This window comes from Anolis carolinensis, chromosome 2 (assembly GCF_035594765.1).
Source record: "Anolis carolinensis isolate JA03-04 chromosome 2, rAnoCar3.1.pri, whole genome shotgun sequence".
In the NCBI taxonomy this organism is placed as follows: domain Eukaryota; kingdom Metazoa; phylum Chordata; class Lepidosauria; order Squamata; family Dactyloidae; genus Anolis; species Anolis carolinensis.
In genome coordinates, this window is record NC_085842.1 from 98,709,604 (window position 1) to 98,735,004 (window position 25,401).

Here is a 25,401-nt window from a genome sequence, read left to right on the forward strand (position 1 = left end):
CTGAAGGGTGCTTTATCCTTTGGGGCCTTTCATTCCTACTTTCAGCCTCAGAAGGAGGTATACCATCTGCATCATCTTGAAATTGCATAGACATTATGTATTCTTAATAGCAAGTAAATTTACAACAAAGGCAAATGCAATATACCTGCAAGTAAATTTACAATAAAGGCAAATTCAATATATAATACAATTCACAGCACTTAACCATAGCAATATATATCACTAAGTAACTATACTTTACAAAGATTGTGACCTTTGGCGCCAGACTTTGGTGGGCAAGCTGCAAAATGCCAACTGACAGCAACTTGCCACTTGATACCTCCCTTGCCCGAGTGACGTAAACTGCCAAAATGGCGACTTCGCCAAATTTTCAAGCACCTCGTGCTCTGCGGCTCGAGGCCTGCCGCCGAAGGAGCACCGAGGCTGGCTTTGGAAAGGAGGAGAGAAAAGACGCCTCCTCCCCGCTGTGAAGGGAGGTCACCACCGCAGGTCGATGAGGCAGGTCACCACCGCAGGACGATGAGGCAGGTCACCACCGCAGGACGATGATGCAGGTCACCACCGCAGGACGATGAGGCAGGTCACCACCGCAGGACAATGAGGCAGGTCACCACCGCCAGGCGACCGTCCCGGCCGAGCGCTTCTGGACTCACCACCTCCGTGTAAGCCCAGGACCTACTGCTGGAGCTCCGCGGCTCGATGCCTGCCACCGAAGGAGCTCGGGGTAGATTGCTGGGTTTTGCACAGCCGTGCAATTGCAGAAACAGCCGCAGGGCTACGCGCACACACGCAAGCTGAAGAGCAGGATACTGCAGAGGCTGAAGAAATGGAGCCCCACTCTCTCACTTGCCTTTCGGCCTGGCAGCAAGCTTTCACTGCAACAGACCACAAAATCAAAGTCTCTATGGCCGTGCAAGCTAGCTGAAGCGGAAAAACCGCTGATCGTCCTCAAAACTGTGCCGTCCGCCAGACAATAAAAAAAAAAACTATAAAGCTGAAACGTGCCGTCCTTTATCCGGGCGAACTGCAAATCCCTATAAGCTGTCCTAAAATATTGAACGACTGAGTCTGGAGAACTTCAAAAAAGGATGTTTATTCATACAAGGTTGTAAACCTGGCACAGATCTTAAAGTTGCAGAAAATGAAACAAATTTCCATAGGTTTTAGTTGCAGAATTATCCCTGGTTCCAGAAGGCAAAGGTGATTATAAAACCACTATACCCTAATCACGCTGTCTATATTAGAAGGAGAAACTCTTTCCTTCCCTATCTTTACAGCAAAGATTAGTTCTAGAAGCGATGGAATAACCCTGCTCCTCTAACTAGATTTCCTATTCCAGATCAGTATAATTCAATACTTATCTAATTTGGATAGGCTTAGATTGGCCTGGTTTTGAGGATGATTTGTCCCAGTTAGCCTTGCACAGCTCCAGCACGTTGGAAGACTATAGCCAGAATGAAACTCTAAAATGGAGACTAGACCCTGGTAAAAAGGGCGGTCCTAAGATGTTGTACTCTTTGACCAATCATTGCAAAGAAAACTGCAGCCAGCTCTTGCAGACTTCAAGCCACCTTTCCTGGGTTTTGCAGCCAGAGGCTGAAACAAAATGCAAAGGAGGGAAAACAAACAAACGACCAATAAGTAAGGCAAACCATCGTCCTGGGGGACGGAACAGATACAAAGTCCTCTAAACAAATATTACCAAGAAAACCCAGTGATAGGATCACCTTAGGGTTGCTATAAGTCAGAAACCATTCTGTCACATGATCAGTACAATCTTGTACCCAAACCTTATTATAGCATTTTGGAAAAGGCTTGAAGTGGCTTTGACGCTGGTTGGGTTTCCCATTTCAGACCAGCTTTTGCTGATGATGCATGTCATATATGCATTTTATTTTGTTTTATTGTAATTGCCTGGGCCTAGCCACATGTCAACCACCCCGAGTCCCTTCGGGGAGATGGAGGCAGGGTACAAAAATAAAGTTATTATTATTATAGTCACCTATCTTGGCTCATTGTTAGCTTTATCATCATACATTTATCATACCATGCATTAAAATCTGGAAGTTTTAAGAATGAATTTTCATAAACTTTCCAAAACTTAGTAGATGAATCTTAGAAATCTTACTTCACTCCTTGACTGATATATGATGGGGAAATACTTGGCGTTTCAATAACATATGTGAAGTGGACCTTGGGATTATTGTTGACCATAAATTAAACATGACACAGCAGTGTCATGCTGCAGCAAAGTAGCCAAATACTATTTTAGTTTGCATTAATAGAGCCATAGTTTTCCAAGTAAGGAAAGTAATAGTTCCATTATAGTCTGATCAGCCTTTATCTGGAGCACTGTGATTAGTTCTGGGCCCCTCATTATAAGAAGGATATAGACAAGTTGGAGCAGAACTGGAAAAAGAGCAACAAAGATTATAAGAAATAGGAAGAACTAAACATATGAGGAAAGGTTGAAGGAGCTGGGCATGACCGCACTCTTTAAATACCTCAAGGGCTGTTATAGTTGTCCCTCCCCTAATAATGTTTTATTAGGGGAGGGTCAACTTTGGTGTTTTATGCTGTTTTTTATCGAGGGCATTGAATTGTTGCCAACACTGTGAACCACCCTGAGTCTCCTTCGAGGTTGAGAAGGGCGGTATATAAATACCGCAAATAAATAAAAATAATAAATTAGAGAGGAGGGTATCATTTTGAGTGGGACAAAGAATAATGATTTTAAGTTATAGGAGGGTAAGTGTTGATTGAACATTAGAAGGAACTTGACAATAGTTCAGCAATGGAACCAATTGCCCAGAGAGGAGATAGGGTGGTTGGTTCTTTCTCTAGACATCTTCAGAAACAGCCTGTGCAACTACCTGCTCAAATTGCTTTAGCTGGAGATTCTGCATTGAGCAGGGTTTTGGTCACAATGACACAAGGGACCCCCTTCAATTCTATGATTCTGTGATCCAACACAGTACTGAAAATGCAGATGCTATGATACTTATGGTGAACTACAGGCTAGATTTCAAATAGAATTCCTTGAATAGGAAGCGCGTATTCAAATGTTGCCTCCTAATCTAGAGTTACAGTAGAGTCTCACTTATCCAACATAAACGGGCCAGCAGAACGTTGGATAAGCGAATATGTTGGATAATAAGGAGGGATTAAGGAAAAGCCTATTACACATCAAATTAGGTTATGATTTTACAAATTAAGCACCAAAACATGTTCAACAACTAATTTGACAGAAAAAGTAGTTCAATATGCAGTAATGCTGTGTAGTAATTACTGTATTTACGAATTTAGCACCAAAATATCACGATCTATTGAAAACATTGACTACAAAAATGCGTTGGATAATCCAGAATGTTGGATAAGCAAGTGTTGGATAAGTGAGACTCTACTGTATTTGAAAATACTTCTCATCTGGACTTCGGCTGGAAAAAGCAGACATTATTTTACGAAACTTCACAGTGTCAACTAAGAACAAGGCAGGAAACAATTGGCCACCCCATTCCTCTTTCTTATCTTCATGAAGGGATCCCTTCTTTTAATAGCCTTTTTTTGCGTTACACATTCCATGCCTATGTATGGTTCTTGTTACACCAAACTGGCTCACTTCAGATATGGATTGGGAGCCTGGCAGCTTCTCAGACAAGTGCACTTAAGCTATAGCAAACTCTCTTCCTGCAACAAATGCATGGTGGAAACTGATGACAGCCTGATGTACAGAATTGCTGCTAGAAGAGTAACTGCCTTCCTTCATGTCCATTTTGCCTTGAGAATGGAGAGAAGCACTACTCGTGCACATTTCTGGTGTAGGAAGTACCCCTTCAAACTGGAAGGCTACAATAAGACTTACATGACTACAGAGTTATTTCTTCTGAATTTATCAAACATAACACTTGCTACACAAGCAAGATAGCTGGTAAGTTCCTTTATGCAATGGCATATATGTGCAAAGGAGAACATCACTATACTTAATTTAACAGAGAAGGAGGGGCATTCCTACTTTTTGGACTATAACTCCCAATATGCTTAGCCACCATGGGAACTGATGGTGCTGTTGGGAAACTCTGGGAATTGTAGTCAAAAAAAGTAATTTAATAATATTCATAGAATTCTAAGAGACAGCTAGGTATATAAAGGGATTTTTTTAATAATGAAGACCATATTGATTTGTGCCCAGCAGGAAACAACACCAAAATAACAACAAAGTACATATTCAGGAGGCTATCAGCAGTATACGTGTTCTGGAAAAGAAGGGGGACTTTTTACTCTTGATGCTCATTTGGCCTTAATTGCATTTGTCCTTCTTGACCACCCCTTATCCCCTGCCCCCTAGATGAAGTGCTCTTGCTTTGCTTCATGAGTTTTTTCATGTAGTTTCCTCACAAAGCAAAGCCTTTTGACTCTGATGTTGCTTAGATGTGCTTCATCTTCAGCAGCAGTTACAGAGGTACACAGGAAAGTACAAGGCCATGTCTATCATCAAAGGCTGGTAGTCAGAAATGTAGAGGTGCTGGGGTGCTTTTCTGTTACCAGTTAAGCATCATTATAGATCAATCACTTGTATATACTACTTTAAGGGTAAGGTTTTCCTATAGTTGAGTCTTATTAGAAGGTTACTACATGCTAAGTTCCATCCATTAATTTGTCTTTTTTCTACTCCTTTCCAGTAAAAAATGAACATCAAATGCTTCCTTTTCTGATTGTGTTCTTTCTAAGATGGTAGCCTTTCCCAGATATTTCAGTTTTTTTGAGATTTTACCTTTTTTACGCAGAATAAACTGGGTTGTCTGTAGTTAGAACTTAAATACATGATGATAATTAAATTATTTACACAGGCAACTCAGATTCTGCATGAAGGAAAGTTGGATTTGGAACCCTGTATAGGGTAAATTAAATAAGTGTTTGTCAGTTTGCATACTTCATCTTGGTTTAGATGGTTATGGAAGAAGCTCTGTTCCAAACTACTGAAAATTTCATTCAGCCTCGTTTTTGACTATTGAAAATAGTAAACCCAGAAGACTTTCAAAGATAGCTATATCATTAGAGACTCTAGTCTAAGGAGACTTGAAAACGTCACTTTTTTAAAAAAAGAAGATGAATTCTATGGCCAACCTTCTTCTTCTCCGTTTCTTCTGTGTTTCACAGAATCATGGCACAAGCAGGAATGTTGTTTCCTTACTGTCTGTTTATATGGAATATTTTCACTGTTAATCTTTCGTTTGTTTGTTTGTCTTAACCCAACAGTACGGAAACAGGAAATCATTAAAGTGACAGAACAGCTGATTGAAGCAATAAGCAATGGTGACTTTGAGTCCTACACGTGAGTTTGTCAAATGGATTGTCGATTTCACAGGATTATGTTGGTATGATATATTAGTATGATAGCCTAATGCATAGTAGTGTATTTAGCAGTAAACTTTAAGATGATTTTAGCTTTAAAAACTAAAACAATACAAAAGCGTGGTGTGTTGGATCCAATCTCTAAGCTGAACATGCATTTCCAAGCCCTTTAAGCTTCTGTCCAGGCCTGTAGCGAGGGGGGGGGGGGTTAGGGGTTCAACCCCTCCCTCCCGAAATTTTTCAAGTTATAAAAAAAATCTCGTTTACTCATGAATTTTAACTGGTTAACCAAATCCCCATGCTAAGTCTATGAGATGCAAAACATTAAGAGTCCCTCCAGGCACTATCTCAAGCAGATATTGACAGGTTTTTAGCGGGGAGGGGTATGTGCTAGGGGTTCAACCCCCCCCCCCCCCCCCGAAATTTTCAAAACTCCTCCCGAAATTTTTTCTGGCTATGGCTCTGCTTCTGTCATCCACCTTGCCAACTTTTTCCTCAAAATGCACCCCAGGATCTGGTAACTGGGCCTCAAGATGACCCCTATATACAAAAATTGATAGGTGGTTCTGTGAGTTCACTATAGTAAATGAGATCAGACTTCTATCAAAACTTAACAGGAGCAGCCAGACACAGTTGTAAAAAAGAGTAAACACAGAGGTGTTGTTAATACACAATTTCATCAAATATTAATCCATGAACTATTTAATCATTCACAGGTACCCAATTTTTCTTCCTGGCTGATTATCCTATTTCTATTACAGCTTTTCCTTGTTTACTTTCTGTCACAGACAAGCTTCAGTCTGGTATCCTTTCTCCCACATAGGTCCCCATTCATAGCATTCCCTGAACTGTGACTTGCTGGCACCAACCAGGCTTGTCTAACTTCTTTCTTCACACATGGTGAGGTTACCCTGAAAGCAAGAAAACTTGTGGTTTTCTTGCATGGGTTTACAATGCATTTAAACCACCGTGCCATCCCAAGTCACTATGTCTTTATTATCTCTCTTCATAATTGAACAATTATTAATTAAAAGATTAATTTCCTTTGCGGTCCTGGAAAGCTAAATCATACTATTTTTCTGTCATGTTGGGATTGCAGAGAAAGAGGCTATGCTGATGGCAGTAGTGCTGCTGGTAGAGTCTCACCATGTTAAACCAGCTTTTGCTGAGGAGCCCCAGACTAAATGTGGCAAACATCTATTGTGCATCAGCAGTAGTGCAGGGTGACAGTGGCAGATTTTGGGTAACAGCAGCAGCACTGTTGCTAACTTGGTGTGCAGAAGGAGGAATGGCAAAGACTTATTAGACAAGAAAGGGAATGTATAAGCACTGCAATTGAAACCAAAAGATTCTATGCTGGAGTCCAGGTGAAGATTGCATACCAAAATAGGACTGTCAATCTGCGGTTGTTTGAATTCAGAAGGCATAAATAGGGCAGAATCAAAGGTTGTAGGAAAAGTTGACCTAGGATAAACTAATGATGCAGGAGAACAACTGAAGGAATAAAGTCTTCAACCAAACAGGTAATAATAATAATAATAATAATAATAATAATAATAATAATAATAATAATAATAATAATAACAACAACAACAATAACAACAACAACAACAACAACAACAACAACTTTATTTTTGTACGCCGCCTCCATCTCCCCAATGGGAATTGGAGCGGCTCACATGGGACCAAGCCCAGCACATCATATAACATCATAAATGAACAGTTAGGATAAGCATCAACGTTAAAACTAATTAAACAAGTCATAACTTAAATAAAACATAATTGAAACAAAAATATTAAAACATTTATTCAAGGCATTAAAAATCTAGTATAGCCCAACAATACAGGTGATGGTCAAACTGAAGAGAGAATGTCTATGTCAAAGTAGAACATATATCCAGTAGACAAGACAAGCAGGGAGATAAATCTGGAATGGAAAGCACACTATAAAATGACAGGGAGATTTTTAATATGGATATGGGACCAGGTTATAATGGGCTTGTCTAGTCAAAAGCACAACAAAACAGCCATGTTTTTAAGAAGGCAGAGAGGGTCGGAGCTAACCTAATCTCCCTGGGGAGGGAATTCCAGAGCCGTGGAGCTACCGCTGAGAAGGCTCTCTCCCGCATCCCCACCAACCGCATTTGTGAAGGGGGAGGAAGCGAGAGAAGAATCTCCGCAAAAGATCTTAGAGATCACACAGGTTCATAGGAAAAGATGCGGTCACGAAGATAGGCAGGTCCAGAACCATTTAGGGCTTTATAGGTAAGCACCTGCACCTTTAATTAGGACCAGAAACTTAATGGAAGCCAGAGAAGCTGTTTAAACAGCGAAGTTGTCCTCTCCCTGTAACTAGCTCCAGTTAATAATCTGGCTGCTGATCTTTGAACTAGTTGTAGTTTTTGAGCCGTCTTCAAAGGCAGTCCCACGTAGAATGCATTACAGTAATACATTCTAGAGGTAACCAAGACGTGGACCACCATGGTCAAGTCAGACTTCTTGAGATATGGTCGCAGCTGGCGCACAAGTTCTAATTGTGCAGAGGCCCTCCCAGCCACCACTGACACCTGAGCATCAAGCGTCAGCGCTGAGTCTAGGAGGACCCCCAGACTGCGGACCTGTGCCTTCAGGGGGAGTGTGACCCCGTCAAGCACAGGTTACCACCCTATACCCCGATCGGCCGAACGACTGACCAAGAGGACCTCTGTCTTGTCAGGATTAAGTTTCAGCCTGTTAGTCCTCATCCAGTCCATCACAGCAGCCAGACACTGGTCCAGGACCCGAGGGGCTTCCTTGGAGTTTGGTGGAAAAGAGTAGTAGAGTTGGGTGTCATCTGCATAGAGATGGTAACAAACTCCAAAACTCTGGATGACCTCGCCCAGAGGTTTCATGTAGATGTTAAATAGCATAGGAGATAGAATGGAACCTTGCAAGACCCCACAGGTCAAAGGCCAGGGGTCCGAGCAGGTATCCCCCATCAGGTATCCCCCAGCTTCACCCCCAGCTTCCTGGAGGGTACAACCCTCCAGGAAGTAGTGGAGCCACTGCAGAGCAGCGCCCCCAATACCCATTCCGAAGAGTCGACCCAGAAGGATACCATGGTCGATGGTATCGAAAGCCGCTGAGATGTCCAAGAGAACCAACAGGGACACACTCCCCCTGTCAAGTTCTCTGCAGAGGTCATCCACCAAGGCGACCAAAGCAGTCTCGGTGCTGTGACCAGACCTGAAGCCAGACTGCGATGGATCTAGATAGCTGGTCTCATCGAGGAAACCCTGGAGCTGTGTGGCAACCACCTGCTCTAGAACCTTGCCCAGGAAAGGGAGAGTGGAGATTGGGCGGTAGTTGTTTAAAACCATAGGATCAAGAGATGTCTTCTTCAGGCAAGGCCTTACTATTGCCTGCTTGATGGCATATGTCCCTGATCAAATGAAGCATTAATGATTCCAGCAAACCAATCTACCAATCCCATACTGGCAAGTTTAATAAGCCAGGAAGGGCAAGGGTCCAGAGCGCAGGTACATATACATGGACATTACCTGGTGACTAATACAGAAATAATATAGATTGTGTTATTGGAAAACAAAGAAGACAGAGAGGCCCCAGTCTCTCTGCAAAAACAGGACCAGGACCAGAGTATTGATCAGACCATGAACTGCTACTATAAAAACAACTGAGATGTCCAGCAGAACCACAGGGTCACACTCCCCTTGCCCAGTTCCATGTGTAGATGACTAAAGCTGTTTCATCTTGTAATCATGCCTGAAGACAGGTTAAAATAGATCTAGATAAACTGTCTCAACCAGAAATCCATGGGGATGGGAGGCTACTGCATGACCAGGGCCTTGCCTCAAAACTGAATGTTAAAAACTTCCTGATTATTCAGAATCGTGGAATCCAAGGAGATTTCACCTTTTTTAGTAATGACTTCACCATTCTCACAGCCTCTTTTAGGCGGTGAGAAACTTCTCTTTGTTACTTACCCATGATTTTTCACTGCTTCTTTTTATTTTTCTTACTACAGAAAGGATCCATTAGGGAAAGAAAGATGGGATACCATAGTTTTACAGTGTCTTTTGAGTGGTAGTGCTAGGAACAGTCTATCTAAAAGCATTGTGCCTATATTCCCCCTGCTACCTACAAAGTATTCCGACATTTACAGGACTGTCTCTATTTTATATGATTATGACACAAACAATTGGAGCAACTTAATTAATCTTATTAATGGATTTCACTTCCCTTTGTACCAATGATCTACTGTTCCAAGCACTGATGCTACCATCCTGGAATCTGTTTAGTTGTCTTCTAAGCCAACACACCAGAATTACTGCATGTAGTGGCAATGTTTTATTTATCTGTTTATTTTCTTTACAGAGATGTGTTATCCTAAATATAGCTTCATGAAAACCTCTAGCCACCAATAACACTGTAAAAGAAAACAAACAACACCCCCTCCCAAAAACACCAAGTTTAAAGTATAGTCAGAAAGACATGTCTGATAAATTTATAAAACAAAAAAATCCATGCTGGCTTGTGCAGTCAGCAATCTCTCTCCTCATTGCCCCAAAGGCACAATGGAATTGAAGGTTTTTAAACACTAACTTGGTAAAATAAGAACTGAGCTGACAAGCTGGCTGTTTGGGGAGTGGGAATTCTACCACAGTGGTGCTATTGTGAAAGGTTTATTGTTATGGGCCTAGTGTCTTACTAAATCAGATTCAAAGCATGGGAAACTCAAATATCAATGTATTAGTAGATGGTCTCATACTTGAGAATATTTTTGAGGTGAACTGGAAGCATTAAGCTTTAGCACTTCAACCTCATTTTTTAACAGTGCTGGAAGTAATTTAGAAGTCAACAGTGCTTTTTGCACAAGTGTCAATACACTTCATCAGTTCATTCCCAATAACTAGGGAAATGTCACATTTCCCATAAAAATGATTATATCAACTGTAATAGCAAGCAAGGTTGATAGAAATGGAGAGAACTGGGAACCCCCAGATGGCATAGTGAACTAAGTGACTTGAAGATTGGGTTGCTGACCTGAAAGCTGCCAGGTTCGAATCCTTCCCGGGAAGAGTGCGGATGAGCTCCCTCTATCAGCTCCAGCTCCATGCGGGGACATGAGAGAAGCCTCCCGCAAGGATGGTAAAAACATTAAAAAAAACATCTGGGTGTCCCCTGGGCAACGTCCTTGCAAACGGCCAATTCTCTCACTCCAGAAGCGACTCAAGTTGCTCCTGACACACACAAAAACCCTGTTGAATATCCATTATAAACATATCTCTGTGTGACTTCCCTAGATCAGGCCTCTCAGTATTCTGAGACTACTCGTGGGGAAAGAATAAAGTAACATGAAAAAGTAACATGAATAAAGGTGGGAATTAAGATGCTACAAGTCAATAGTCCCTGGAAAATAAAACAACAACAATTATTGATGTGTATCATGCTGGACCACCACCACCCCACACATGTGCGCATACACAGACACCCCCCCCCCTTTAATTGTACAGAAAGGAGGATATTCTCTAATTATATTCCTGATCAAATGACTTTCTGAAGTTCATATCGATGTAGTATCACATAAAAGAAATTGGTTGGTGTGTCAGCAGCATGGGGCTGTCTTTGTTCTGATAAGCATGAGATAATTCTTGAATGAATATGCCTTCCAAAATTTCACAGATGAAATCTGGACCATGCATGGCCAAGTAACACCAGAATGTGAGTCAAGATGGCAAAAGTTATTGAGGAAGTACACACAAGCTAGGAGAGACTGCAGCAGTTTGCTTTTGCCTGAGTCTACTAGGAATTGCAAGATTTCTCCACCTGCATTTCTTCTCCTCTCCCCCATGAAGAGTTAACTGAGTTCAGGCTGCTTTTGCACTTTGAACTCAGTTTGCAGCAGTTGGTTTACACAGTTCCCTCAGACCAAGAGGTTATACAGATAAATACAGCTTTTGCAGTCACAGGACAAGAAATGGACAAAATAATTAAGCATGCTATGAGCTCTGTGGCATATGGAAAAAATAAGAAAAACCAGGAAAGCATTACAAGTAAATTAAATTAAACAAGGAAAGCATTAAATTAAATTAAATTAAATTAAACAACATACTTGAATTTAATCATACTTAATGAAAATTTGTAAGGATTAAGAATTGTTATTAAATAAAAGCAATTGGGTAATTGTACTTCTTTCTTTCTAAACTTATTTCTTTCATGGACCTCTCCAGAAAAATGTGTGACCCAGGAATGACTGCCTTCGAACCAGAAGCTCTGGGGAACCTGGTGGAAGGGCTGGATTTCCATCGATTCTACTTTGAAAACTGTAAGCACGCTCTACCTTCACAAAATGTCATTTGATTCTGCTATGAGAATCTTAAGATTTGCATATCAACTTACTTTATTAAATGCTCCATAGTAAATGCTGTTGAGTCCTAAAAGCGTAGATGCGAAAATGCTATAGGGCAGTGGTGGCTTGCTCCCTGGCTCACCATATGCCGCCCCCCCCCCCCACTCAGTCACCACTCACCTGCCTCTCACTCACTTGTTTCTCCTGACTGCCCCCAAGTCACCCACTCCTAATAGTCTACCACCTGTTTACTTGCTTGCTTGCCCCCACCCTGAGTGACCATCCCCACCCCCACTTGGGCACTCTGTCACTAAAGGGTTCACTATCATTACTATAGGGTCAATTTCCCCATGTTTAAAATATAAGGGGAAGTTTGCACATGGAAAGAGTCACATCAACACATATTGCTACATTATTGCTAGCTCAGGTCTTCCATAACTTGAGTTTTATAAATATAATGAGAAGAAAACCACAAAATCACTTCCCACTCTTAATTGAGAGGGGGGGGGGCGGACAAAATCACTGGCATTTTTAATGAAATTATAAACAGTTGCAAGCTCAGTCCATCACAATCATATTCAACAATATTGTTGTTAATATACCTATATCATTCTGTTTATCCACTAAAGAGATTTTGATACTCCTCTTACTTTCCATCTTATCCTCACAAGAATTCACTAAGGAATGTATTGCTAAGCTGAGAGTAATTGACCAAAAGTTGCTTCAGTAGATCTTCATGGCTGGTTAGAAAATAGAACTTGGCTTTCCTGGGACTCAGTCCAACACTCCTATTAATATATTACACTGATCCCAGAAAAGAGGGCCTCAAATGTATATTCCATCCAGGACTTTGCCATTTCTTAAAAAGATCCTATATAGATGGTGTCCTCTGTGATAATGAAAACCTCCTTGACCAAGCAGTGATCATCACATAGCCCATTTGGCTAACATTTGTTGGGTCCTACCTTAATGTCATTTGTCTTACCCCTTTTTGAGTTTTGTGGGAAGAGAAGATTAGCTAAGCTGAGCTTGTACAGATATTGCTTGTATAATGTCAACGATTTAATTGCTGACATTTCCTCTAAATGAGGCTCTCAAAATCCATTTGGCAAAGAAATGAGCTTGAGGCTCTGGAAAGCCACCATTAGTCAGAATAGATCATGCTGAGCAGAGTACACCTATGCACCAAGACAGTATAAATTGGCCTTATAGTTTATATGTTCATAAAAGTCAACAGTTCTCTCTCTTTACAACTGAAGTCATAAATGATTATCATAAATGTCTGAATGTAGAGTAAATATTCTGATTCTAGAAAATGAACTGGATACTTTACCATCAGGTTCAATATGTACTGGTGGTGTTTATATGTGTCTGTTGACACATGGATAGTGAACACATGGATTTCATAAGGTTTTCTTAAACAAGAATTGCTCTGAAGTAGTTTTGCCAGTTCCTTCTTCTGAAGTATAGCCTACAGCACCTGGCATTTGTTGGCAGTTTCCCAGCCAGTTAAAAACCAGGGCTTGACTTTGCTTACCTTCCATGATCTGAAAGGATCTATTGCCTTTAGTATATTTAGACAGCAATGTTGTTGTTATTGTTGTAGTTGATGTGTGTCTTCAAGCAATTTCTGACTTATAGTGACCTTAAGGCAATCATACCATCTTAGCTCTAATCAATCATTTTAGTCAAACTTTTAGGAGTTTTTAAGAACTTATGTTGTAAAGTATGGGTTGCATTATGCTATTTATTTATGTTGTTATATTAATTTTTATTGAGTTGGTTTTGATTTGTTATATGTTGTTCTTGGTTTTTGGCATTGAAAGTTTGCCATTGTGTTTTTTATTGTAAGCTGCCCTGAGTCCTCTTGGAGAGATATGGCAGATTAAAATAAAGTGTTATTATTACTGACACAAAGACAGAGTATGACACAGCAAACGAGATGTGTATGCTGAATTTCATATCAAAAAAATCACAAGTCAAACACTACCCAAGTGTTTAGGACTGTGTGATTTATTTTCGGATGATGTGTGCAGATCCCAGTAAGGTGGCCTTTTGCAGTTGACAGATTGTGATTTTGTCAATGTGTATTGTTTCCAAATACCGGCTGAGATCTTTTGGTACGGCAGTGTGCCGATTACCACTGGGATTACCTGTTCTGGTTTATGCCAGAGCCTTTGCAGTTCAGTCTTGAGATCCTGATAATGGCTGAGTTTTTCCTGTTGTTAATCGTCAATTCGACTGTCACCTGGTATGGCGACATCAATAATCCAAACTTTTTTCTTTTCCACAACTGTAATCTATGGTGTATTGTGTTCCAAAACTTTGTCTGGATTCGAAAGTCCCACAGTATTTTTGCATGCTCATTTTCCACTACCTTTGCAGGTTTGTGATCCCACCAGTTCTTTACTGCAGGGAGGTGGTACTTGTGACATAAATTCCAGTGAATCATTTGCGTCACATAGTTGTGCTTCTGTTTGTAGTCTATGTGATTTTCTTACAGCAGCTGAAGTTATGATTAATAGTTTCGTCAGCTTCCTTGCACAGTCTGCATTTTGGGTCACTAACTGATTTTTTGATCTTGGCATTGATTGCATTTGTTCTGATGGCTTGCTCCTGGGCTGCAAGAATAAATCCTTCTGTCCCCTTCTTCAGTATTCCATTGGTTAGCCATAGCCAGGTCTTCTCCTTATCCACTTTTCCTTCAATTTTATCAAGGAACTGTCCATGCAATGCTTTGTTGTGCCAGCTGTCAGCTCTCGTTTGTAGTGCAGTTTTCTTGTACTGATTCTTTGCTGTTCTTTGAAGGGTTTCTGATTTTTGACTTCAATAAAAGCAGGTTCTTCACTTTCCTTTACATATTCTGGCAGGGCATGTTCTTCTTTGACTGCTTGTTTTGGCAGAGGCCTTGTAAAAGTCCTCAGCCACCAGATCTTCTAGGCAAATATAGCCAGTCAATATCACTGTGAGGATGAAGTGAATGATGAATGGTCATGAGTTTTCTTGTTTTTCTGTCCAAATTGTCTAGTTCCTCCTGCGTCCAGTTTATAATGCCAGCAGTATATCTTATGACAGGTATGGCCCAGGTGTTTATTAGGCTTGAGTGATCCACGAAAAAATTGATTCTAAACTCGTTTCAAAAGTAGGGGGGGTAGCGTTTCGTTTCTGATGTCATTTCCGAATTTTGCCCCCCCAAAAATTCGAAATTAATGAAAATTCGTTAGTTTCAAAAGTAATTCGTTAATGGCGGACGCGCATGCGCAGTGGCCCAAAACAGCCCAAGGGGGGGGGCCTTTTATGGGGGTCTCCTGCACTCATTTTTTCAGCTATACTGATCAAATTTGGTACAGTGGGAGAACACAATCCACCCTGCTTGCTCGCTAAATTGCAGAGCGTTTGCCCTTTCCTAAGATTTATTGCGCAATTTCATAGTTCATATTAAAAACCTTTATTTAACAATTGCAAAAATCTTTTCCTGCTTTTGAATTGTTATTTCCTGTTCAATAGGGGTTTCTTCACTGTGAAAGTCCTTCTTCTACTTGTGTAACATTGTTTCAGTGCCCATAAATCTGTCAAAATGTTAGGACATTGGTGGCCATTGGCCAAGAGACACATTGTGCTGCCACAATGCGCAATGACTTTCCCCAGGCATCCAGATTGGAGGCCATTATACCACAGTGGTCAAGCCCCTCCCCCTCCCAATAAATGTAAGATTTCTGTGACGTTGGTTTGATTTATCGCCTAATGGCAAAATGGGGGCTTGGATCCCACTCCCCTGGGGAGCCGGCCACCATGGGCCGGCTCCCACCCCTGCCCCTTTCCGCAAAGCAGCAGGGCAGGGGCTTAACTGCGGAGATAGACATGGGGGCTTGGATCCCACTCCCTTGGGGAGCCGGCCACCGTGGGCCGGCTCCCACCCCCGCCCCTTTCCCGAAAGCAGCAAGGCGGGGGCTTAACTGCGGAGATAGACATGGGGGCTTGGATCCCCCTCCCTTGGAGAGCCGGCCACCGTGGGCCGGCTCCCTCCCCCGCCCCTTTCCCCAAAGCAGCAGGGTGGGGGCTTAACTGCGGAGATAGACATGGGGGCTTGGATCCCACTCCCTTGGGGAGCCGGCCACTGTGGGCCGGCTCCCACCCCTGCCCCTTTCCCCAAAGCAGCAGGGCGGTGGCTTAACTGCGGAAATAGACATATGGGGGCATGGATCCCACTCCCCTGGGGAGCCGGCCACCGTGGGGCGGCTCCCACCCCACCCCTTTCCCCAAGGCAGTAGGGCGGGGGCTTAGCTGCAGAGATAGACATGGGGGTTTGGATCCATTAAAAGCACTGGCAGGGGGAGTGGAAGGTAGGACTGCAGCCGTTTTGCAGCCTTGGACGGAAGGACATCTGGGAGAGAAGCGAGATGCATCGTGGGAATCTCGACACAATTGGCCAAGAGGGAGCAAAAAGAAAAGAAAAATCCGTGGGGAGATACGAACCAGCAGCAAAGACCCCACCCTGCGCCAGCCACAGTTGGCCGGCACGCATCCCATAGAGAGAGAGAAAAAAAACAAGAGGACCCCGCCCCAAAGGAAGGACCTGGGAAAAATTGCCCAAATATGTACGGAAGGACAGCTGGGAGAGAAGAGAGATGCGATGCATCGTGGGAAACTTTACACAATTGGCCAAGAGGGAGCAAAAAGCAGAAAGAAAAAATCAACGTGGGGTGATCCGAACCTCTATGTCTATCTCAGCAGCAAAGACCCCACCCTGCGCCGGCCACAGTTGGCTGGCACGCATCCCTGAGAGACCTGCCCGGCCCACCCACAAATTTTTCTGCTTTTGTGATCTGAGCCTCTGCGCTGCGGCGAAATTCTGTCATGTTACTTCTCTCAGAGAAGATCTGAACCTCTACGTCTATCTCAGCAGCAAAGACCCCACCCTGCGCTGGCCACAGTTGGCCGGCACGCATCCCTGAGAGACCGGCCCGGCCCACCCACAAAGTTTTCTGCTTTTGTGATCTGAGCCTCTGTGCTGCGGCGAAATTCTGTCATGTTACTTCTCTCAGAGAAGATCCGCAATACCGGAAGGTCTCTGTAACGGCTGTCATAAAAGCCCAAGTGTCATCCCACCCCTACGTGGGAAAGAAAAATAATTATACCGCCACTCGATTAAACCAAAGAGGCTTTACTGCCAGACAAAAAGGCAGTTAAACAACTCCAGCACTCCAAGGCCTTAGCAGACTGTTTATTGCCCATCGCGACCAGGAATGCAGAAAAAATTGGGCCCCCTGACCTCGCAATTTTTCTTGTTTGCTTTCCCTTTCCTCCCCTTTGCGTCGCTTCCACAAACTTTTATGTTTTTGTGACATCTCCTACAGCTTCACTCAATGCTAAATCTTCACCATCCCCAAGTCGATGGATAGGATAATGCTGCTTGATTGACCCAAAGAAAAGGTTGTTTGGAGTGTCACAATCTCAGACACTTCCGAGTTATCAAGGTGAGGTAGTCCGTTGTTGATTTTGAGGTAGTCCATTGTTGACTTTGAGGTAGAGATGCAACACAACAGTGCTGTGGTCTCCATCATCCAAGACTCAGTGATACTATATCAAAGCCATTACCTGTTGCAAATGTTTTCAAAATGTCGTGATATTGCGGTGCTACTGTTGAAAAACAACTTCACATCGGTGCATGTAATTGAACTCCTTTTTTCTACCAAGAAGTAGCAATACATCTTTTCGTTTATCATTCGTAAAATCATGATTTTCAAATTGGATGCTAGTTTCTCGTCAATCTCACCTCGACAAAGATTCCGATGGACTGTTATCTCTGTAAAGTGAGACTCTACCGTATTCCTTTACTGAATGTCTTACCGAAGGATCCACATCGATTATAACAATGTTCTTTCTGTACAGTAACTGCGAGGATCTGGAGAAGACCTAACAATCATGGCTCTTTCCGAAACTTTTTTGCAAAAAAAGGGTAGAGATTTGAATTTAAATCCGTTCTGAACCCAAAGCGAATGCATTTCCTACCTTGGCTTTTATAGACTAAGTTCCCCCTGAATATCCTTCTTCCCAGCCAGAATCATTATTAAGGGAGACAAAACCTTGAGCAACTGCAGGGAATGGCCCCTAGAGATTGATTTACCCAAAAACGAAAGTGGGCAACGGTGTGTGATGATTAAGATGAGAACAGAAGGGATGAGAGGAAGGAAAGCATAGGAGGATAGAGGAGTTGTTGGACATAGGCCAAAGGGGCAAACCCCCCCCCCAAAAAAAAATTAGCCAAAGTTAATCAGAAGCAGAGCAGCTTAAAGGAGGAGTACTGTTGTTCTAGGAGGCGTCAGTGTCAAAATACAAATCGGGAAATTCAACACGGGAAGGTTGGCCTTCAGGAAGACCAGTTTCTCAACTGTTTGAGGGTCCAGCAAGCTGCGGTGGGGCGTGACTACATCTCCCGCTAGGCTGAAGACCCTTTCGCTCTGCACGCTGGTGGGCGGACAGCTGAGAAACTGGCGGGCTATGTGCGACAGATCCGGCCACATGTGATCACGTGAAGCCCAATAGGCCAATGGATCACAAGAAATTATCTCAGGAGGCTCCTCAAAGTACCTGTTACCCGAGCATTCGGCCGAGTCTACCTTTTGCACAGAAGCCAGCAAAGAGGAATCTTCTGAGCGGGCTAGTATGGCCACCGTCTCTGCAAAGAAAGCGTTTCCTTGTCGTGGCTGGAGATCCGTAACCCTACGGCAACCCCCTGCCGGCTCCCCGGGACTATCACTCTCGCCACTAGCGCTAGTGCTGGGGGTGGCAGGCATTTCCGGTAGAGGGGCCACTGTGCCCGTTTCCCCCACCCTGGCAGCAAAGACCTCCCTCACAAGGTTAACTAGTTGTGCCTTCCATACGGTAAAGTCTTTTGGGCAGACGGTGTACTTTAGCCGTGGATCACACAAGGCCGCCAGCATATGGACCTTGCTGGAAAGAAGTGGCTCTAGGCGTTTCTGTACAGCAAAGGACAACCTCCTCACCACCTCCTGGACCGGCGGTGTCAGCGGTCCAGCCAGGGAGTCCAGTGTTCGACCGGCCCCAAGCATTTCTAGGTGCCTCCTTAGCCCCAAGACAAGGGGCACCGCCTGGCTAAGGGCTTTTGATTCCGAAAGGGTCTCTGTGGCATGTTTGAATGGCTTTAGGACGTCTACCAGCTGGGAGATGGTGTCCCACTCTTGCTTAGTTGGAACAAGCTTGCTAACAGGCGCAACCAAGGTAAAGGAGATGCCGTGTACCACCTTCTGCTGCTCGACCATGCGTGCCAGCATCTTATAGGTTGAATTCCACCGGGTAGAGACGTACTGGAGCAGCTTGTGCTGCGGGAGGCCTTCAAGGCTCTGTCTCTCTCTCAGCTGCCGGGCTGCCTTGATGCTCCTGTGGAAGTAGCCCGCAATCTTTCTACAGCGCTCGATCAGCAGGGCGATGTTTGCGGTGCTGGCCGGCTGCTCTTCAGGGCTCTTTAAACCTTCCTTGATGGTATTGTGAAGCAAGTGGGCCATGCAGGTGACATTCAAAAACCCTGCACTTTCAACCGCTTTGATCATATTTTTACCAGCGTCAGTCACCATGAACCCCCTCCTCATTTCTTCTGGCCTGCACAGCATCCACTCCCCCATCATGTTTCCCAGATAGCTGCAGATGGTCTCTGCCTTGTGATCACGATCAACTACCTCCAAAGAGAGGAGTGCCCAACGATGGGATGTATCCATACTGCCTTCCTTCTCCCACCAATGTGCCGTGAGAGAGAGGTAGGAATGGCCTCCTCCCAAGCTTGACCAAATATCAGAGGTAAAATGGATGTGTCCTCCCATGGCGCTCCGCAACATCTGGATAATGCGTTCCTTGCAGCCCTCGTACAATCCGGGAATAACTTTTCGGGAAAAGGTGTGACGGGAGGGGATTTTGTAGCGGGGGCACAGGCGTTTCATAAGGCAGACGAAGCCATCTTGTTCAACCATGCGAAAGGGATGGTGATCAAGGGCCATCATCTCTCCCACACTTTGGGTTATCTGCTGGGGTGTGGGTAATGTTTCCCCCGTTCTCTTTCTGGCTAATGGCAGGCCCCAATCCTCCAAGGTGGACTGTGTCTGCCTTCCACCTTCTACACCAGGAGAACTTTGTGTGCTAATGCTGCCACTGCAAGGGCTTGCAGCTCCCCTTCCTACCGATATCGAGGGATGGTGCCGCTTCATGTGAGAGCTCAACCCCGAGGTCGCAAGATGTCTCGGGTCTCTGCCTCTGCTGATATTTGCGCCACAGTGTCTACAAACTACCAAAGTGGCACGCTGAGTGTGGACATTAAATGGTCCCAAATATATGACCTTGGCCTACCCATAGCCACTGTGCCGACGCCCAGGGAGGTAGGAGTCGTGGGCACCATAACAGCGGCATGAGAAAGTCTATGATTTGATGGTACTACCTCCTCTACCTCCTCCTCACTGTCAGTAGCGGGTGGAGGGGTGGGGTTAACAAGATCCTCACTATCCACCACCTGTACTTCCAGGATGGCAACACCTCCATGTTCCATTGTTCGTGCACTTGTCTCAGCTCCAACCGACAACTGGCTCTGGGTGGAGGGCTGTGAACTTTCAACAGTCAAACAGCCAGCTTCATCATCAAGTACACTCACTCCCATCGTTGCGTGTTCCAGACGGATGGGATCCACCCTAACTTTTTTGGCCCCCCACAGTGTCCGGGCTGTAGCTTGACCACTAGCAGGACTTGCTCCACCAGACCCGCGTTCAGCTGAACGCTTCATGATAACGGGAGTGTTTTCAGCTTTCAGAAGGGAGGAAGGTATTGTGTTACTGGGGGGAAAGATGTGTTGTTTCTTGTTTGGCAATGTGTTCTGGGTCGAACTGCCGCAAACCCTTCTATTACTGTTGTTCTTATTGTTATACGTAAAAAAGGGGATACCTGTATTTTCCAGACCTTGCTAGGGTTAATAGGAGAAAGATATTTGCAGCAAGCCCAAATTGAGCAGCTGAGAAGAAAGGAAAGAGGGGGAACCAAATACACGCTCCCTTTTTCCCAAACCAAGTGGTATTGCGGAGGATAATGGGACTTGCAACCTTTTGCCAGACTTTGCTAGCGTTGATAGGGAAAGAGAGTCACCGCTGCCAGCCCTATGAGCAGCAGCCCTGAGAAGAAAGGAAAGAGGGGGAACCAAATACACGCTCCCTTTTTCCCAAACCAAGTGGTATTGCGGAGGATAATGGGACTTGCAAACTTTTGCCAGACTTTGCTAGCCTTGATAGGGAAAGAGAGTCACCGCTGCCAACCCTATGAGCAGCAGCTCCGAGAAGAAAGGAAAGAGGGGGAACCAAATACACGCTCCCTTTTTCCCAAACCAAGTGGTATTGCGGAGGATAATGGGACTTGCAACCTTTTGCAAAACTTCGCTAGCGTTGATAGGGAAAGAGAGTCACCGCTGCCAGCCCTATGAGCAGCAGCCCCAAGAAGAAAGGAAAGAGGGGGGAACCAAATACACGCTCCCTTTTTCCCAAACCAAGTGGTATTGCGGAGGATTATGGGACTTGCAAGCTTTTGCCAGACTTTGCTAGCGTTGATAGGAGAAAGAGATTTGCAGCGCACTGAAAGGAAAGAGGGAAAAACAATACACCCTCCCTTTTCCCCAAGTTGTTTTTCGGTGGATTATGGGGAGTTTTGCCAGACTTTGCAAAATGAAAATTGGTAAATTTGATTTCTTCTATTTGCAACTCACTTTAATGCCTATGCAAAGAAAAGTTTCCTAATCAAACGCCCAAAAAGCTGCTGAACTCCTCTTTGTCCGAAAGGTAAAAGCCCACCCCGCACCAGGCAATATGGCGCAGCAGAAAAGTTGCAGGGCTGCAGTGCTGGGCAAATGGCAAAATCAAAGCTTGTGGGGAAAAAAGCCCACAGGCCCTTTGAAAAAACACCCTAACCCAAACACCCACCCACCCGTTTCCCTCCTCACCCACCCACCCTTTCTCCTGGTCTTCTTTAGCTCAGCAAAGGAAGGAAGCAATCTTGCCTGCCTGCCTGGAATCTCACTCCCAACCACCCTCTCTCTGCAGATCCCGAGCCAAATGAGCCACGAGGCTCCCGTGCACGCTCTTTTCATTCAGGACGTACCAGCCCCTCCCCTGGGTTAAACGTGCTCTCTGATTGGCCACAAGGTGGAAACAATATCTAGGTTGCCCCAGTGCACTTAAACAAGTTTGGGTGATTGGCAAAACCTTGTTTTCCCAACGAAAAAAAACGACGACATTAAAAAAGGGCCTATTGCGGTTTGAAACCGCGGGATCCACACGAGTGGATCTAGGTCAATTATTGCTTCACAAGTTACAAAACTAACGAATTAGTAACGACAAACGGGGAAATCGAATTATTTGAGCAAGCCTAGTGTTTATGGCCTTGATGGTGTTGCCTCCATTGAGCTTGCTTTTGAGAATTTTTCTGACCCTTTGAGTGTATTCTTTGCTGACCACAGTTTTCACATGTTCATGTTTGATGTTGTCCAGCTGTAGATATTTATGCCCAGATATTTATAGGCCTCTGGCTGTTGACACTTTATTGCTTGGCCATTGGGCATATTTATGCCTTCACTTTCAATTATGTTTCCCTTCTTCAATGCCACTGTCAAACATTTTTCCAAACCAAACTCCATGCTGATATCAGCTCTAAAGATTAGGACAGTGTTAGTCAGAGACTGGATTTCAGTTTCAGTTTTCCCATACAGGATTCATCACAGTCTGGCTTCAGGCCGGTTATGGGACTGAAACGGCTTTGGTCGCCCTTCTGGTTCTCCTGGACATCTCAGCGGCTTTCGATACCATTGACCATGGTATCCTTCTGGAGCGGCTCTCGGGAATGGGTCTTGGGGGCATTACTTTGCAGTGGCTCTACTCCTTCCTGGGGGATTGTACCCAGATGGTGAAGCTGGGGGACACCTGCTCGGACCCCTGGCCTTTGACCTGTGGGGTCCCACAAGGTTCCATTCTGTCCCCCATGCTTTTCAACATCTACATGAAACCGCTGGGTGAGGTCATCTGGGGTTTTGGAGTTCGGTGGCATCTTTACGCAGATGACACCCAACTCTACTACTCTTTTCCACCAAACTCCAAGGAAGCCGCTCAGACCCTAAACCGGTGCCTGGCAGCTGTGTCGAACTGGATGAGGGCTAACAAGTTGAAGCTTAGACAAGACAGAGGCCCTCCTGGTCAGTCGTGGAACCAATCGGGGTATTGGTTGGCAACCTGTGCTCGACGGGGTTGCACTCCCCCTGAAGGCGCAGGTCCGCAGTCTGGGGGTCCTCCTGGATTCATCTCTGGAGCTTGATGCCCAGGTGTCAGCAGTGGCCGGGAGGGCCTTTGCACATTTAAAACTTGTGCGCCAGCTGCAACCATACCTTGAGAAGTCTGATTTGGCCACGGTGGTCCATGCCTTAGTTACATCCAGACTGGATTACTGCAATGCTTTCTACGTGGGGCTGCCCCTGAAGACGGCCCGGAAACTCCAACTGGTTCAAAGATCGGCAGCCAGATTTCTAACGGGAGCTGGCTATAGGGAGCACATAATGCCCCTATTAAAGCAGCTCCACTGGCTGCCGATAAACTGCCGGGCCCAATTCAAGGTGCAGGTTTTGACCTATAAAGTCCTATACGGCTCGGGCCCTACCTATCTCCGTGATTGCAGCTCCTCCTATGAGCCAGTGCGGACCTTGAGATCTTCCGGGGAGGCTCTTCTTGCACTCCCACCACCATCTCAAGTGCGGCTGGTGGGGACGAGGGAACGAGCCTTCTCGGCAGTGGCCCCCCGGCTCTGGAATGCATTGCCAAAAGAGATCAGGCAATCCCCTACATTATCCAATTTCTGAAAGGAACTGAAGACCTGGTGGTGTCGGCAGGTTTTTGAGTAATTACATTGGACTACCGCCGATTTCTGGGCCTGAATATATTGCACAAGATTTCCCTAGCCTAAAATGATACATTTTAATATATTGGTTTTATGGTTCCCGTCCCCTTGATCTGGTCATGTAAGTGTGATTTATTGTTATAATTATATTATTTTACTTTGTTTAATAATGTGTATTATGTTGTTATGTAATGTTTGTGTTTGCTTTTATGACTGTAAACCGCCCTGAGTCCCATCCGGGAGATAGGGCGGTATATAAATAAAGTTTTTATTATTATTATTATTATTATTATTATTATTATTATTATTATTATTATTATTATTATATGTTTGATAGCCGAGATTTGTTTTTTTGTTAGATTGTTGACAGAGGGATCATGGCAATAATGAAAAGCAGAGGGGACAATGAATTTTCCAGGAAAATTCCTCTTCAATTCCAACAAACATTTCAGTTTTCCAGTGCTCCATCGTGTTTTCAATAAAGGTGCCAATGTTTTTACAAATCCCAATGGTGTCCAGGCACTTGATGATCCAGCTATGTGGGAGTGAGTCAAAGGCCTTTTTGTAGTCAATCCACGTCATGTGAAGATCAGTTTTTCGGCTTTTACAGTTCTCCAGAATCATTTTGTCAATCAATAACTCGTCTTTTGAATTCTGTCAGCTATGATGCCAGTCAGTAGTTTAAACATAGTGGGCAGACATGTTATTGGCCTGTAGTTTCCTGGTGCTGCTCCTTTTGCTGGATCCTTTTGTATCAGGTATGTTCTTCCAGTTGTTAGCCATTCACTGATACTTCCTTTCTGCAGCATCTCATTGAATTGTTGGGCCATTTTTCCATGTAAACTAATCAGATGTTTGAGCCAAAATCCATGAAGTTGATCACTACCAGGCGATGTCCAGTTTTTGACTTTTTGCGCTTGTTTGCTGATCATTTCAGTTGTTATTTCCATCTGTTCCATTTTGTTCTGTGAGAATTTTCCTTCAAACTCCTTTATCCACCCAGCATTTTTGTTGTAGTTCTTATTATTTTCCCAAAGTTCTTTCCAGAACTTCGTTGTTGCAGTTTTCTCTGGCTTTATTGTTACTGTGTCTGTTGTTTGGTTCAGGCTCTGGTAGAGCCGTCTTTTGTCTGATTGAAACAGTTGATTTTGTCTGTAATGGATGATTCTGGCTTCATATCTTTCAATTTTTCTAGCTGTCGCTGTAATTTGTTCTTTCACGATTTCCAAAGCTTCTTCAATTTTTCTGGTGTTCAACCAGTACTTTCGGATCAGATATTGCTTGATTTTGTCATTCTTCAGTTTCTTCTCTTTCATATTTTTCAGGTTACTTGCATCTGATCTAAGTTTCTTGATTTTCAACTCTAGCCTGACCTTCCACTTTGGTTTTCCAGTCGGTTTTCTTTGGGGCTGCCTTGGTTGTAGGAGCCCAAGCTCTTCTGTTACTATCACTGCTGCACTGTAGGCATGCTGGTTTGTTTGTTCAATTGATGTTATTTGGACAGTGGAGAGTACTGCATTCACATCTTTCATGAGAGGCGCCAGGTGTCTCTTGGGCACTGTTTTTAGAGCTGGGAGCCGCTTTCTTATTGCATTTGCTGCAGCATGAGCCATGATCTTATCCTTGAGCTCTTGTTGTCTTGCTGTCAAGGTTCCTGGTGATTCAACAGGTGTTTCAAGTACTGGTTCTTCAAATTCTTGCAAAAGCACCACACTTTCTTCTGGTTCAATCTGTTCCACCATTCCACGTGTTGCTGGAGTCTCTGCTGCTGTCTG

The 25,401-nt window shown here is 44.1% G+C and overlaps 1 protein-coding gene across 4 annotated transcripts in view; it reads left to right on the top strand.

Moving 5' to 3' along the window:
- Positions 1–25,401, top strand: part of camk2a (calcium/calmodulin dependent protein kinase II alpha) — a 197,109-nt gene that overhangs the window by 160,156 nt on the left and 11,552 nt on the right. For all 4 annotated transcript variants that reach the window (XR_010002722.1, XM_008104829.3, XM_008104825.3 and 1 more), the window contains 2 exons: positions 5,257–5,332; positions 11,583–11,677. Coding sequence is in view for 3 of the 4 variants with exons in the window: in XM_008104829.3 (XP_008103036.1) it covers positions 5,257–5,332; positions 11,583–11,677 (171 nt within the window). In the remaining variant the exon portion in view is untranslated. The remainder of the gene's footprint in view (positions 1–5,256; positions 5,333–11,582; positions 11,678–25,401) is intronic.